The sequence below is a fragment of the Erpetoichthys calabaricus genome, chromosome 11 (assembly GCF_900747795.2).
Source record: "Erpetoichthys calabaricus chromosome 11, fErpCal1.3, whole genome shotgun sequence".
Classification (NCBI taxonomy): domain Eukaryota; kingdom Metazoa; phylum Chordata; class Cladistia; order Polypteriformes; family Polypteridae; genus Erpetoichthys; species Erpetoichthys calabaricus.
In genome coordinates, this window is record NC_041404.2 from 7,952,766 (window position 1) to 7,970,328 (window position 17,563).

Here is a 17,563-nt window from a genome sequence, read left to right on the forward strand (position 1 = left end):
TATCTTATGAATTTTATTGCTGAAAATCACTGAAAAAGATGTATAATGTGACATAACCTTTACTTTCAGCTGCAAGACCCCTGTGGATTTGATTGTCCACAACAGCAAATGGAGATGAAGTAATTGCAAAATTTGCGTCTACCATCCTGGAAGTGAGATTCAAATTCACGATGAATGTCAGAAATCCGAGTTGCATGTGTAACAAAGCTCTCACTTCTTTTGGAAAGCTGATCCTTAAAGTTAGGGAAACATGTTTTGCTTGTGGCAGTTGAATCAGATTGTTGTAAAGCTTGAACAAAGTAGAAAAATATAAATTAACTGCATTCTATTAAAATTGAAATGAGCCCTCCTTGAAAGCTATTAATTATCTTCCTCGTCTGACTCAGTGATAAAGTGTATGAAAAACACAAAAATTCCCTGAAAGCACAATTGGGATGCTGCTGATGGTGCTTGCATTTTACTCCTTGTTTCACTAAACTCACAGCTCGAAGTACACTAATAATCCGATTACAGAAAATTTGATATGTATGCGTAACTGTGAACTGCTATTCTTATAACTTTGTTGTTTCACATTTGTAATTGCTCTTCATACTGATTTGAACAAAGACTTAGAGTCACACCCGAAGCTCTGCCTTCAGGAGGGTATATCATACCGATATAAATCGTAGTGTGCTATTCTTTCAAAATGCATATTGCAAGACAAAGCAGGCAAGCAATTAAAAACATAGACACTTCAGCCCTGTAGGTTGTCCCTATTTTTAGGGTAAACGCGTGCCTTATTTCATTATTTTTTGGATGACACCGCATGACAAGTTATTACGCTTGCACCAGCCAACTCTATCATCATCCTGTTAAGAACATCTCACAAGGTCTGTAATATTATACATTTTTATGAGAAGTTCATGGGCCGCTTGCGCCTGTGCAACAGGCCAGAGTTTGGCCACCCCTGGCCTAAGAAATGCGTGGAGGATTTAAATTTAGGCTTTTGTCCCTTTTAAAGTGCAGTTGCATAACTGGCTGGTATCCAGTATTAAATGACATTTACTCTTCTACCAATTAAAATGCCATATAGAAATGTAATGTTTAAAAGCAGAAGTTCAATAGAATTAACGGCATTGCCAATTCAAAAATACGACTTGAAATGTATCTCACTGAAACGTATCTCACTCACTGATAACAGTTTCAGTCGCATGGTAGTATAAATGAAAAAGAGGCTTGAAATCCAAAAGTATTTTAATAAACCTCATTTTGCTTTAGTATGTGGCAAACTATGAAATTAAAAGAAAATATGGTAAAATGAACAGTGGACAAACAACTAATTGAAGAAAAAAAATTAACAGAGGAAAGAATTTTAGGATAAAGGATCAGAAAAGATGTGCTGTCGTGTTAACTGCCGTATGTACTCAATATTAATGAACGTTCTCAAGGGTTTCAAAAATGGGCATCAAAGGCACGATTAAGAATAGCTAGTTAATATAAATGACATAAAATGTTTGGTAGATAGATAGATAGATAGATAGATAGATAGATAGATAGATAGATAGATAGATAGATAGATAGATAGATAGATAGATACTATGTCTCTCTCACTGTTTGTTGAGTAAATACAGTAGTTGAGTGGACATATTTCAGCTACTTGCACCTAGTTGTAGATCTACTGTATAAAACAAAGTATGAAGCATGTGACCCTGTTGGCATTGATACAATATAGTACACTAATAATACATAGTGAAAACCATTTCAGGTAGTGTTTTGTCTTAGTAGAGTAGTAGAGTTAGGTCCATAAATATTTGGACAGAGACAACTTTTTTCTAATTTTGTTTCTGTACATTACCACAATGAATTTTAAATGAAACAACTCAGATGCAGTTGAAGTGCAGACTTTCAGCTTTAATTCAGTGAGGTGAACAAAACGATTGCATAAAAATGTGAGGCAACTAAAGCATTTTCTAACACAATCCCTTCATTTCAGGGGCTCAAAAGTAATTGGACAAATTAAATAACTGGAAAGAAAATGTTCATTTCTAATACTTGGTTGAAAACCCTTTGCTAGCAATGACAGCCTGAAGTCTTGAACTCACGGACAGCACCAGATGCTGGGTTTCCTCCTTTTTAATGCTCTGCCAGGCCTTTACTGCAGTGGCTTTCAGTTGCTGTTTGTTTGTGGGCCTTTCTGTCTGAAGTTTAGTCTTCAACATGTGAAATGCATGCTCAATTGGGTTAAGATCAGGTGACTGACTTGGCCATTCAAGAATTTTCCACTTCTTTGCTTTAATAAACTCCTGGGTTGCTTTGGCTGTATGTTTTGGGTCATTGTCCATCTGTATCATGAAACGCCGCCCAATCAATTTGACTGCTGTATTTAGCTGGATTTGAGAAGACAGTATGTCTCTGAACACCTCAGAATTCATTCGGCTGCTTCTGTCCTGTGTCACATCATCAATAAACACTAGTGTCCCAGTGCCACTGGCAGCCATGCACGCCCAAGCCTTCACACTGCCTCCACCGTGTTTTACAGATGATGTGGTATGCTTTGGATAATGAGCTGTTCCACGCCTTCTCCATACTTTTTTCTTGCCATCATTTTGGTAGAGGTTGATCTTGGTTTCATCTGTCCAAAGAATGTTTTTCCAGGACAGTGCTGGCTTTTTTAGATATTCTTTAGCAAAGCCCAATCTAGCCTTTCTTTTCTTAAGGCTTATGAGTGACTTGCACCTTGCAGTGCACCCTCTGTATTTACTTTCATGCAGTCTTCTCTTTATGGTAGACTTGGATATCAATATGCCTACCCCCTGGACAGTGTTGTTCACTTGGTTGGCTGTTGTGAAGGGGTTTCTCTTCACCATGGAAATGATTCTACTATCAACCACCACTGTTGTCTTCCATGGACGTCCTGGTCTTTTTGTGTTGCTGAGTTCACCAGTGCTTGCTTTCTTTCTCAGGATGTACCAAACTGTAGATTTTGCCACTCATAATATTGTAGCAATTTCTTGGATGGGTTTTTTTCTGTTTTTGCAGTTTAAGGATGGCTTCTTTCACCTGCATGGAGAGCTCCTTTGACCGCATGTTGTCTGTTCACAGCAAAATCTTCCACATGCAAGCACCACACCTCAAATCAACTCCAGGCCTTTTATCTGCTTAATTGATAATGACATAACGATGGACTTGACCACACCTGCACATGACATAGCCTTTGAGTCAATTGTCCAATTACTTTTGAGCTCCTGAAATGAAGGGATTGTGTTAAAAAAATGCTTTAGTTGCCTCACATTTTTATGCAATCGTTTTGTTCACCCCACTGAATTAAAACTGTAAGTCTGCACTTCAACTGCATCTGAGTTGTTTCATTTAAAATTCATTGTAGTAATGTACAGAACCAAAATTAGAAAAAAGTTGTCTCTGTCCAAATATTTATGGACTTAACTGTATATTACTCTACTTTCCCCTTTTGCATTATTAATATGTAGCCTTTGTCAGAAGGCCTCAAATCTCACAGACTTACCACTGTTTATAAGGTATTATAGTATATAACTTAATCCCCGCCTTCCCTTCTACATCTATAACCTCAGGCAATTAGGTATAGTAAGAGACAAGCAGGAGTTTAGTTACACTTTAAACAGTGTATTATTGGTAATATTCATAAATAACAACAATATGCAAAGTACATTTGAATATTGGCAACCATACAACCTGATTAAATGGTGATGTGTAGTTTCAAGTGGTACACAGACTTGTTAGTTACTTAAAATGTCTCTAGTTAAGGCATCATTGGTGGTCAGCTTTCTTCAGAACAGGCCGCATACCTGTCTCAATATGGCTGCCGAGCTGTGCTCTTCATTGTTGTCCTTTTCAGTTCATGCATCAGTTTGGTAAGAGAGAGAGAGTGAGGGAGGGAGTGAGCAAATCTATAGATTCTCTGTCCAACCCCTAGAGCCAATAGGGTGTCATAGTACTTAAAGGCTTCTGATACAAGCCAGTTCCAAACAGCCGTACGTCAGACCAATGGGGGAATAGAACACCTTCACACCTGCCCCCAAAACCATTTGTTGAGCTAAAGTTTGCCAGTTAGACAGCCTGACTTTCCTATGGGGGTTGACTGAGAGACTTCAGAGAAACATTAGCCAAATTTGTTTAAGGCACTTCCCCCAACTCTGTCGTAAAATTCAAAGAGACCCATTCCTGAAAGAGGTGGGGGGTGGAGGGTGTGTGGGGTGTTGTAAACATGAATGCTTCTCACTAATGTAACACTAATATTACATTGCTTAGCCTAAGTTACAAATAAAGACATACAAAATATTTATCAACTTATATGCAAAATCTCACAGCACAACAGGTAGCATGACCTTTAAGAGAAAGGATCAGTGAAATAATTTTATCTGTCACCATGAACTGAAGCAATGTGCAAATTATTTAATGACTGCAGGAAGGCACTGGTATAGTAAGAAAAGAAACGGTTCAATCCTGTTATAGCATCACTGTGAAAAATTAAAGAACATCATTTATATAGCCGTAATTTAAACAACAGATACTTTACAGTGTTGTGCATGGTACAGTATACTGCCGACAGAATTGCATATTGAACTTTAAAACACAACACTGCTAGTTTAATTCTTGCCTCCAGCTCCATGACACTAAACACATCTCTTAACCCACCTGTGATCCCGCTGTAAAAAATAATTATAACATTTTAATCTTGGAAGTCTTTGTGAATACATGATTTGGTCAAATACAGAGTAATAATAAAAGTTTAGCTAGATTTAGAATCTAAGCAGCCCTTGATGAGACAATAGTTAATTACAGGGCAGATTCATTTCACTTTACACTGACGTTGGGCCCATTTTGATACACTAATTAACAACTTTGAGATGTGACTCGAAGAAAACTCATGTAAATTTCATAAAGACTGTGGCCAGGCTGTAATCTAAACCCTGCTGCTTCATCATCTAAATAACAGATTTCAATATAAATCTAACAGATTTCCTTTCAAGAATGCCTGGTAGACTTTTTAACTTTCACTTATGGAATATGCAAATGTCCAGAGCACCTGGATGCACAGTGAAGGAAAAGTAAATACTAGTAGAATGACACTGAAAAGAATTCTAAAATCCCATAGTTAGAGAGGGACAGTGATATCCGTTCTTGCAGTTCACAGTAATTTAACATCAGTTGTTAACATAGTGCAAGACTGGTAAAATGTGAATGATTTCAAATCTAGATAGTGACAGCAGCAGCAGTTCTTGCAATATGCCATAGTTTAAAAATAGATTGTTAAAATTGTGCAAAGTTGATAGGGAGTAAAGAAAAGAAAACTCTACCCATACTATAAGTTTAAACTTAACTTTTTTTAGTTTATAATGTTTTAATGCTTGTAGTTGGCATATTAAATTGAGGTGCAGAAATCAAATTAATATCCAGAAGTGTTCCTCGTATTTCAATTAAATACTGCTTCTTTTTGACTTGTTCTTTTGTTTGATATAAGAATTATTGAATGATTGAATTATGGCAGGCAGAGGGAAATTTTTCATTAAACATATAAAGTTTACCCCATGCCTACAAGATGTCACTTGCCATTAAGAAGCTATGGATACGATAGATTATGGCCTGTAACCTTGTCAACACTGGAACGGTCGATGGATTTAAACATGCAATAGAATTCAAAGAATGTAATCCTGCGTGCTTTGCTAGAAGAAATTAATAGTATCTAGTGTCTGAAAATTTGACAGTGATAGGCAGGCACATATTATAAGAGCAGTGGATGTGTATGAGAACCAAGTTCTGGATGTGGAACCAGACCATCATGCACTCACCCAACACTTATTAACATTGGGTTAATCTAAGACACCAATTAACATGGAACATGGGAGAAAACCTGAATACTCCAATAAAATCCACAAGGACATGTATAAATGTACAAATCTAACTCTTCCTGGAACTAATTAATAATTGTTATATGAAAATCAGACAAGGGAAGCCAGGTAAACTGCACTTAGTGCCAATGGCAGGAGTTTAAAATACATCCGCCACCTTGTTTACAGTATTTGTTTTCTTATAAGGTAATTTAAATTCAATTAAAATAATTGGAAAAGTTAAACAGGACTTTGTATAGAAGAGTTTGTAATCACTGCCCATCTACAGTATATATAAATATATATATATAAAATCCAATGTCTGCCTGTCTGTATGTCTGTCCACTTTTCAGGAGAGAACTACTTAATGGATCATCGCGCTGAGTATCCTAGTTTCACTTGTGGTACCAATTTATTTGTGCGTATCCGAGACAGCGGCTGTGGGCCGAGGGGAGGGGGGCGGGGCCCTCCTCACTCACACGCCAGCCTCTGTTCGAGTCGGTCTACCTCTCGTCATGTGTTGGAGTGTACCTTGCCTCTGCTTAGCTAGCTATAACTGTTTGTTCAACAGGCATTATCATCTACAGATTGTTAAGGAGAAATGGTTGATGGTTTTGAGAGAGAGATCACAGCTACGTGTGTTTTGGAGGGTAGCTGCTGATTGCTGCAGATATCATGGCTATGTGCTCTTTGTGAGGGACGCTCTCCCAACAGAGCTGAACACGATCAGATACAGTGGAACGTTTGATGTTGGAGCATACTTATCTTCTGCTTGGCCAGAATTACATTTTTTTTTTTATTGATTTTTAAAGTTTGTCCTGTTTCACTAGTTATGTATAAAAAACATCCAGTCAAAGATGAAACCAATGAAGAACTTTTATTGATCTGGGGCTTCATTTATAAAACTTTGCATTGATTTGAGCATGATAATATGCTCACGCCAAAAAAAAAAAAATAGAAAATGGCCAAAATATATCAGATGTATAAAACCTGGCATATACACATTTCTATGCAATTTACTGTTTATAAATCACAATCACTTTGTAAATATTCATACATGAGAGTGCAATGAATACCGCCCTGAAACATTCATATATGGCACAAGCTAATCATCAGCTTCATATATATACAATCACATTGCTACAGAACTTCGTTGGCTGGTAGATTAGCCTCTCCCTCCTGATGTGTTGAGACCCCATCACCTGCATCCAAAAATATCTGGTTGTATTCCACAACTGACAGTGTAAGATCACACATGGCAATATAGCTCCTCTCCTTTGCACTCTGGGTCCAGGAAATGTGTAAGGCATCATCTTTTGATAGGGTAGCAACTATCGCATGGCACATATAATGACATAATTGCAGTTACAATGAATAGTACAAGCCATACAAAAAGCTAAGGGCTCAGCCAGCTACCTTACAACAAGCCAGCTACCTGTACAGCACCATCATGTCTGCTAAAGCTACTTTGCCTCAACATAAATGAATTGTGGTTTGACCACATCTGCATTAATGGAATGGAACTTTAACTGGAAACTGCTGCATGTTGCCTTTCACTGTTGGCAAAACCATTTTTTTAATGTATGTGAACCCACACCATATGAAAACTGGATGTAGTGCCATGCCAGTCGGTTAATAGCTCCCAGCACAGCAGGTATGATGGAGTGATGCTTGATAGAGATATTCCTGCCCTGTCTGCCAGTTCTCTGAGAAGTGACAACAGGTAGTCGATATACACTGACGAGAAACCAAAAACTTTCCTCAGTTCAAATATGTAGTGCATTGGCATCTTTAGAAGGGAACTAAAATAGAGTCTGTGCATCATATTCATCACCTTTAAGGTTTAATATGTTTGTCACGTCAATGCATATGATAATAATGGCTAAGTGATATGAATTACTATAAGCATGAGTCATTATTTAGCCAGTTTGGCTGCATTTCCCTGCTTGATCAAGAGTGTCATCATTTCCCAGTTTCTCTGAAAAGACTTGCGTGCGCATGGTTTAGAGTTTCTGTAAATAGCGCAAGTTTTTGCATCCAGTTTTCTTTTATAAAACCCAATGTTTGTGTGGAAAGTTGTGTACGCACATTTTGAGCCACTTTTTGTGTCTGCGTAAGCAGTATAAATGAGGTCCTTGGTCATGGCCTCTGCAGCTTGCTGGAACAAGTTCAGATAATGCAGTTGTTTAATATTCACTTGCCTTCTTGTACTTGATCAAACAGTAGACTGTCTAAGTTACTTTAATGACATGGATGTCATTATTTATCTCTGTACTAAAGTATATGTTTTAAGATCATCATTAGATAGTGTTAGCATGACATGAAAAAAATACTAATCTTCTTGTAAAGATGGACAGTGAATACAATAAAAATCAATAAGAACATCTTGGACTATTCTGAATAAATATTTAATAGAAAGTGTCATGGATCTGTGAATGACATCAAAATGTTTTCTGTTAAAAACAAGTGGTAGCATGAACTTTTTATGTCTCTTGTTTTTATTTATTGCTTGGTATGAGACATGAAGAACCAGAAAGAAAGAAGACAGTCCAATTCTATCTACAGTCCTTTAATGGAAGAAGGATCTTTGCTTAAGGTTGTAGGCTGTTAGGGTCAGTGAAGCCAGTTATTACAGTAAAAATGTAGATCTGTAAAAGACATACCTTGAAAAAGTATTTATGTAATGATTTGTATTTCAAGCTTTGAACAGGTTGGGGGAGGTCTCCTCTTTTAAACACTTAAAAAATCTGACAATTGGTGTTATTGTTTAAAATTCTTCTTCAGAAAGCTTAGATTGTATTTGTAAATAAAAATAATGCAAACACAGTCAACAATAAATCAATTATATATTCACATACATTTTTTAAAAACATTTTAGCAATACAACATAATCATTTTGCCATAATTTACTTTCTTTAATAACATTTCCATATTACAGTTAGTTAATGCTGAAAAGTTCTGTGCTAGCATTGCAATATTGCAGATTAACTACAATTTACAAGTACATGGAAAAATAAAATGGACAATATATTAAGACATTCATTGAAAGCACATATTTCTTTTAAGTTTTGCATTGACGTTAGTTTATTTTTTGTTTGTGAATGAGATCATTTACTGAGTCCGGAGCATGCAAAATTGGACTGAAAATGTTAATGACTGGTTGCTAGTGGCTTAGTTATTCAAGTCTGCCAAAAGCCAAACCATAAATTTCGTGCAGTAGCTTACCCTTTTTGTCCAGTGTTCTTTTAACACCCTTCGCCTCCCCTACATCACCTATGCAACGGGTCTCTCTCTGGGTGTCCTGGATTTATCACCTCGTCTTGGAGGGCGGCTCCCTACAGGACAGAGGGGGACCTCTGAGCCAAACGTCTGATTCCACAGTTTGCTGCCAATCACAGTTTGAGTCTTTGAATCAACATGAACAGATACCTTGACTGTTAAAAGCAAATGGAAGAATTTCTAGCACATTTGGTTGCTTGTTTCAATTTTCAATTGTAATTCAGTTAACCCAGGCAGTAAAAGGTTTTAGAATTCAGCAAAATGTGAAACATGACGATGCTCACACATATTATGGTAGGGTGCAAGGCTGGTTAAATAAACTGTTGCTTTATCTGAACAAAATTTCAGAAAAAAAAAAAAATATTTAGCTTAAAACTAAAAACTATTTCCTCTTCACCCACCAGAATACATAGTGTAGTGTAACCAGTGATTTACATCAACATCAATAAGGTAGACATAGCCCTAAATTTACTGTGAAATGGCAATGCTGGAAACACTTCAAAACAAATAAACAAAAAGCATTCTTTGTTATACATGTAAATGAGATTCTCTTGTTCATTTAGTGCATTCCCCAAGCCAAGGCTCTTGGCACTGACCCATTGAAAAGTGGGCTAATGGCAGGGATGAAGCACTACAGAGATACTGCTGTAAAACAACATGCATTAGAATGGTACTCATGGAATTTTTATGTCATTGATCATCATCTGGAAACTTCTTAGATTACCAGCATCGGATCTAAATTGCTTCACTCATAATATAAATAAAATAGCCACAGCATAGATTTTAGAAAGAGAAGACACCTTTCAGCTTGACATTTCTTTCTAGTCAGAGTAATGTATAGAGCATTTTAACAAATGAAAATGAAGTTAACTAACTGCTTTATATGGATTCACTCCAGAGTGTAGGAACCGTGTATAGTGTTTGCTTAGATGGAGTTATAAACATTTCCTACTGTATACAGTGGGCACATAGCTGAACATCTTTATGCAGTAAGTGAAGAACAATGACATATTTAACAGTTGAATAAGGACAGCACTGATTAACACCACCATTTATTTTCAGGGTAAGACAACATTGTTCTACAAAGACCATTATTGTGGTACTAGCCATGTGCGCCCAACTACGTTGCGCGTGTTAAAGTTGTCTGTGAAGGGCTCCCTGTTTAAACGCGGCTGCAGTCGTGAACTGGGCCCTTCATCGTACAGTATTATGATTTTTTATAAGAGAAACAAAATTACAAAAGAAAACCCTTGGACATTGATTCAATAAGAACGGCCTACTCAGAATCACTGTCCGAATAGTAATTATATGGTGGTGTAGGAGCATTTCTGCTTCTCTCCATTCACAGTCCATCTCATTTTCATGACGCTGTCGTTTCCTTTCACGATCTCTTCTCAACCTTTCTCCAATCTCGCAGGTTGCTTTGTGGCAATCCAAAGAGTAAGGCAATATACACGGAGCAATGGTTATAAAAGAGGGACACATAGGTATCCAGGCTCTTTAAAGCATAAATAGGGATCACTTCACTGACATGTGAGCAAGCCAGGGTACAACTGTGAGACGCGCAGCACTCGCCGGCTACAACGTAACAATAATTTCTGGAACATGCTGTTATGTTGTCATTCATTTTACCCACTGTCTTTCTTTCATTCATATGTTACGTAGGCACGTACCTTTTATCTTCGGCAATCTCATTCTCTAACCAGGCCTCAGGAGCTAACCAGCGTAACACTGTCCACCACCCCTTTCGTTATTCCAGCACATTGTTGACATCTGTGAGTAACAACAACGTACTAAACTGGAAGGTGGTCTACGCATGCGTGGAATTCGCGGACAAACAAAGATCAAGATCCAAATGAAGATTATATATAGAGATCATTCAACAACATGTAGCCCAATGGCCTCATATCATGCTTTGGTTTAATTTCATAATGAACACTATGTAAAAAGTGATGGTGTGTTATTCCAGGGATTCTGTTGTATTCTTGTTCACCATCAACATGAGATCATGTAATAAATCACTCTTAAAACTGTCTTGTCTGCCCTGAGAGGTACTGTGGTGGCATCACCAGCAAGCAGAAGGTCCCCCATCAAATATGTTTTCAACAAAGCAGAGCTTCATACATTCAATGAATTAATAAAGCAGCATTGGAAAAGATGGGTGGCTTAGAATGTACTGCAGCATTAAAGTCGGGATTTACTGGGAGGCAAGCTGTTGAATCTGAATTACATTTACTGAGATACCTTGAAAGCTGTTAACTGATAAGCTAGCAAGGAACATGGAACAATTGTTGCTTTCATTTATCAATTTTCAATTATCCAATCAAACCTCACTATATTGCTGTGTGGAAGAAAGCCCTCAGTCAATAATTTAGAGGCAAGACACTTCTGTCAGGGCAACCTGCTTACTTCTAGGTTTGAATACAATTAAATCCATTTATCTGGAGAGCAAAATACCTTCCTAGACTGCAGCATCTTTTGCATGCAGAGCCTTGGAATACCATGATTACACGCAATTACGAAAATATTGCATACTTAGGGTTGCTGTGCCAAAAAATGACCAACCTTTGCTCTAATTTAATTTCCCTGAAAACGTATTACATTGTAAAGTAACTCTTGTCCCTTTCCTTCTTGAAAGTAGTATCATTCGAAGGTTGAAAATTGTATATGTCATTTTATAAATATTTATGAGTGTATGGTTATAAACATCACATTCAAGGGGCTAAGCCATTCAATTTAAATCATTCAGGGGAAAAAAAAATCTAAATCACCATAGCAGTTCAGACCTTGATCTTTTGTATTTGCCACAGCTCGCCTTTAAGATATGAAGCATAGCTATCAGGACGAAATAAATCTGAAGCACCGCCTAAAAGATGACTTTTGGAATGCTCAAAGTGATTCTGTTTTTAATGTGGTGATAATATTTGTATTCAGGCAGGGTTTATTTTACACATTGTTTCGGGATTATATCTGCACTCATGTTTAGCATTATTTTTTCAATGTAATGATTATACTCTTTGCAAGTGTGTAGCTTCCCTGCTGTGACAAAGGAGCTTCTGAAAATAAGATTTCAAATTGCAGTAATGCAAATCCTTTAGAATTTCCAAAGTAGAATAACTATATTTATGCATGGGGCCCGCTGTATTGCCATATTTTAAACTATATTTCTTAATTCACAATATCTGTCACAAGTAATAGTTCATGCATCATTTCACTGCTGAGCTTTTGTGTCTTGCCAAAAACATGTACATGATTATTGTGCACTTCTATATTGCTCCTTCATGCACTAAATCATCTAAGAGGCAGAAAAAAGCTTCATAAAGGCACAGCAACATTCATCATACTCAGGCGTTTATTTGTAAAATGACATATGTTTTAAAGGAGTTAGAAAGTCCACTTAGTGCCACCAACATACTCAATGGCCAATCTCAGCAAATACTCAGGGTGAGGTAAGCCACTGCTTCAACTATAAAAGTGTGCCATGGTGTGAAAAATAACGGAAATCTAAAAAAATACACAATGTAATGCAAAATACCTGAACAAACTCCGTAAATCAACTTGTTTTCTTGTGTTACAACTCTACTACAGCTACTTAAATTATAATGTACACACAAAAAGTAAATGTAGACATTAAATGTCTTATATCCTGCTAGTAAAACAGCCATTTCTCCCTGTAGCCTATAAGTGTACGACACAAATAAGCATAGACTAAGGGTCATAATGATCCATCCACATAAATTGAACAGGTTTAGTGAAGGAGGTTACCAGTGAATATGACAATAGTATTGGATTCTTGTAAAGAACCAGTCCTGGACAGACAGCGAGCCTATCCATGAAAGGCCACATGTGTGCATACAACCGTGTTTATTCAAACCAAATTTAGCATCGCTGTGTTACCTAACATACAGGTGTGTTGGATGCAGGAGGAAAGCACGCCACGTTCACATACAGCCACAATCAACCATGCATTGTGTAATATGGAGTCTCCAGTTTACCTAAAATGTACATCTTTGGATACTGGAAAGAAAACCATCATACCCAATTGAAAAAGTCATAGGGAGAATCTGCAAACTCCATGAAAATTGACCATTTTGGGATCCTACGCCAGTCTACTGAAGCTTACAGACAGCAGGTGTGCCACCATGCTGTTAATGGTTGCAATTACTTTATATCAAATTTTCGTAAAAAATGAAATATTATAAAACTGGACACTTTATAATTACACACTATTTGTTTAGTGTCATTAAACACTTTATTATTATTATTATTATTATTTTTTTTAAGGAATTCTGACAACATGCTTCTTAGTTATGTTCATCTGTAAGCCACTGCAAAGCATTTTCTGCTTATCAATAGTGTGGTGACTGAAGAGTTAATTAGGACTGTCGCAATGATGTTTGGCAAGAATGACTGCAATCAATTTTTGTAACAGGTACCAGCTCTCGCCCAACTCATTGCCATCTGTTTTGTGCACATCAGTGGGTACCTCCGCCAGAGCCCTTGGCAAGAAAGCTGGCAACAATGGAAAAAATTATAAACTAAATACAGGGAGAAGCTCTTTTATAAAATGTTGTAAGCTTAGCATATAGAAATCCTACATCTTTGCAGTTGAATCCATTGCCACCTTCAAAGAAAGCCTAACTTATAAAATGAATAGGCCTACTTGCAACTTATATAAACATTTAATCCCACAGTCCAAAGACATGCATGTTAGGAGGATCGGTGACGCTAAAATTGTCCCTAGTGTGTGGTTGGGGTGTGTGTAAGTGTGTTTTACCTGCGATGGACTGGCATCCTGCCTTGCACCCTATGCTAACTGAGATAGGCTCCTGCTCCCTCTGTGACCTTTGTCTGGATTAAGCGGGTTAGAAAAAATTCATATTAACAACAACAAACATCATCCATCCATCCTTTGTCTAATCTTCTTAATCGAAGTAAAAGTCTTGAGGAGCTGAAGCCTGTCTCATTAGCTCTGGATGCAAGTTGATAATGTGCCAGTTCATCACAGAGAAAACTCACACATGCTTCCATAATCTCCTACACTGTGCAATTTAATGAAATCGGGGAATTAAAATACATGTCTTTGCAGTGTTGGGAAAATCCTACAAAGAGCACATAAACTCCATATAGAGAGTTTGAGGGCCAGGATTCAAACACAGGTAGCAACATTAACCACTGCCCCACTGTGCTACCCCATACAAAAAAAAATAAGTTGTTTTTGACTCTTATAAAATTCATTTACACTGTAAATTTATTCGTTATCAAATGCTGTGGTTTTGCCTGCTTCTGAGATCTTTACATCAATGAATAATTTTCTTTTGAACCACTGACAGGTTCATTGAAAATAATCTTTTTTGGTGAATAATGACACCAGCAATACCATTATATTACGCTAAGGTAATTCTCTACTGCTTGTGATGGCCAGGAAGTGAAAAGTCAAAAATACTTCTCATTTAACACAGTAAAAGTTTTAAAAGTTTGCGATTTAGGGGATAACGAAAATAAACCTGGAAAGACAGAAAGTACACCTGGCATAGAGAAAGAGTAGAAATGAAAACTATTCATGGAGATGCTTACAACCAAAAAAATTTCAGATGCAGTTTAATGTGATACCAGCCTTTTCTTCAAGTATCAACCAAAAAATAAAAATGTGTCCAAATGTGGCTAAAATGTGAAACTCCAGCCAGACTTGGGCAATGATTGTAACCAAGTCCAGACTTGAGCAGTGAATGAAACTGCATTTAGTTAGTGAATAAGCATCCATTTCTGAGCAGTGGCTGAAAATACATCCAAACCTGGGCAATGATTGAAACAGCATGCATTCATAATCACGGAGTGAAATTGCATCTAGTCCTGGCATGACTGAATCTGGATCTGATAATAGATGCAAGAAGATACTCCTTTTATTATGATTCCCATTACTCGGTATGTACAGATGGCCAGTTTTGTGTTTAGGCAGCAAACAAAAACACATCAAGAAACATTTAAAAATAATCATTAGTTGACTGTTCTCTAGCCACTACCAAATTCTTGGAAAGATAAATGTATCTAATGCACTGTTTAGAATCAGTTTTTATAGTTCCCTCAAGATGGCATGTTTAGTCTTTTGGATAGCACTTTTTGATAATGCTAATGTGTATTCTGTTTTCAAGCAGTGCCATGATGGTACTTCAGCTTACACTTACAAGTAATTCATAACTTTATTAGATCCAAAAAATCTTTAAACAAGAAAACAATATCAATGAGACTGAAGACAAATATTATTATTTGGAGTAACATATAACATTAGCTTCATATATATGGTACTGTTACAACATACCAAGGTTATCTGCCACATAATTTAAACTCAGAATTCTGGGTCTTACTATATATATTTATATATATACATTGTGGTGGAAAGCCGGTTGCTCAACCCGGCCGAGACGCCTGAAGAGAAGAAAGATGGGGGAAGGCACCTATTCAGGGACATTGCATCCCCCAAGACGCCAGATGGTGAGTTCCATGCAGCGTAGCGGTGCCTCAGATTCCAGCAGGCCATCATGGACTTTGTAGTTTGGCTTCACAGCCCTGTTGGGTACCGTGGGTGCCGCCAACGAGGAGACACGAGGGTTTATACTTTCCATATACCCCGGAAATACTCCCAAGTCATGGGGATGGAAGGACAGAAGTACTTCCGGGCTGAAGAAAAATGTAATTCTCCATCTGACCTGGAAGTGTTGACAAATCACGTGAACAGAAGAGGAGAAGCACTTCTGGGTCAAGAATTATGTAAAGGACTATGGGAAACCCAGCAAGTGAGCTGGAGCTGGGAGGGAGTGTGATAGAGCTTGCTGGGAGGTGTGGAGGAGAATTGTATTTTGAGTTTGGTTTGTGTTTATTGTGGTAGTAGTGGTGCTTTGGAGGCACTATAAAAGAATTCTTAGTGCTTTTAACCTGTGTCCAGTGTGTTTGTCTGTTGGGGAAAAGGTGAGCAATAGTGCCACTAACCATCTACGCATTTACAACATATATATATATATATATATATATATATATATATACAGTAATCCCTCGCTATATCGCGCTTTGCCTTTCGCGGCTTCACTCCATCGCGGATTTTATATGTAAGCATATTTAAATATATATCGCAGATTTTTTGCTGGTTCGCGGATTTCTGCAGACAATGGGTCTTTTAATTTCTGGTACATGCTTCCTCAGTTGGTTTGCCCAGTTGATTTCATACAAGGGACGCTATTGGCAGATGGCTGAGAAGCTACCCAACTTACTTTTCTCTCTCTCTTTCTCTGATCCTGACGTAGGGGGATTGAACAGGGGGGCTGTTCGCACACCTAGACGATAAGGACGCTCCTCTAAAAATTCTGAAAGATTATCTTCACGTTGCTAACTTTTGTGCAGCTGCTTCCTGAAGCGACATGCTGCACGGTGCTTCGCATACTTAAAAGCTCGAAGGGCACGTATTGATTTTTGCTTGCTTGTTTTTCTCTGTCTCTCTCTTTCTGTGCTCTTGACGGAGGGGGTGTGAGCTGCCGCCTTCAACAGCTTTGTGCCGTGGTGCTTCGCATACTTAAAAGCCAAACAGCCCTATTGATCTGTTTGCTTTCGTCTGTCTTTATGACAGTCTCTGCTCCTGACGCACTCCTTTGAAGAGGAAGATATGTTTGCATTCTTTTAATTGTGAGACGGAACTGTCATCTCTGTCTTGTCATGGAGCACAGTTTAAACTTTTGAAAAAGAGACAAATGTTTGTTTGCAGTGTTTGAATAACGTTCCTGTCTCTCTACAACCTCCTGTGTTTCTGCGCAAATCTGTGACCCAAGCATGACAATATAAAAATAACCATATAAACATATGGTTTCTACTTCGCGGATTTTCTTATTTTGCGGGTGGCTCTGGAACGCAACCCCCGCGATGGAGGAGGGATTACTGTATATATATATATATATGTTACAAAGTTTACTGTCAAATAATGCAAAGAGTACGCGACACATGTTCTGCCCTTATTTGGGCTCATCAGGCGTACACACTTGTCTGCACCCCTCTCGGGGATCGAACCTTGGACGTCAGCGTCAGAAGCGAAGCCTCTTTACACTGCGTCATGGCGTGTGGTTCATTTATTTGACAGCCTGGAGATCGGAGTAATTACATTCATAGCATCTGTTGTCTGAGTCCTGATCTGATTGTATGGTTACCTACCAGGTAACACATGTGGTTGGTCTGCCAGTCGGCAAACATCCGTCATGGGTGCCCTCTCAGTTGCCAGAAGCAGATCATAGAATGTTACAAAGTTTACTATCATACAATCAGATCGGTACTCAGACAACGGATGCTATGAGTGTAATTACTCCGATCTCCAGGCTGTCAAATAAACGAACCACACGCCATGGCGCAGTGTAAAGAGGCTTCGCTTCTGGTGCTGACATCCGAGGTTCGATCCCCGA

General features: G+C 37.9%; 1 protein-coding gene across 2 annotated transcripts in view; it reads right to left on the reverse strand.

Annotated features, from left to right (window-relative positions):
- Positions 1-17,563, reverse strand: part of pcdh1b (protocadherin 1b) — a 391,663-nt gene that overhangs the window by 39,100 nt on the left and 335,000 nt on the right. The window contains exon 5 of one of the 2 annotated variants that reach the window (XM_028812657.2): positions 9,072-9,181. The exons of the other annotated variant lie outside the window; for it this stretch is intronic. Coding sequence (XP_028668490.1) covers positions 9,120-9,181 — 62 coding nt within the window. The 3' untranslated portion in view covers positions 9,072-9,119. The remainder of the gene's footprint in view (positions 1-9,071; positions 9,182-17,563) is intronic. 2 annotated transcript variants of the gene reach the window in all.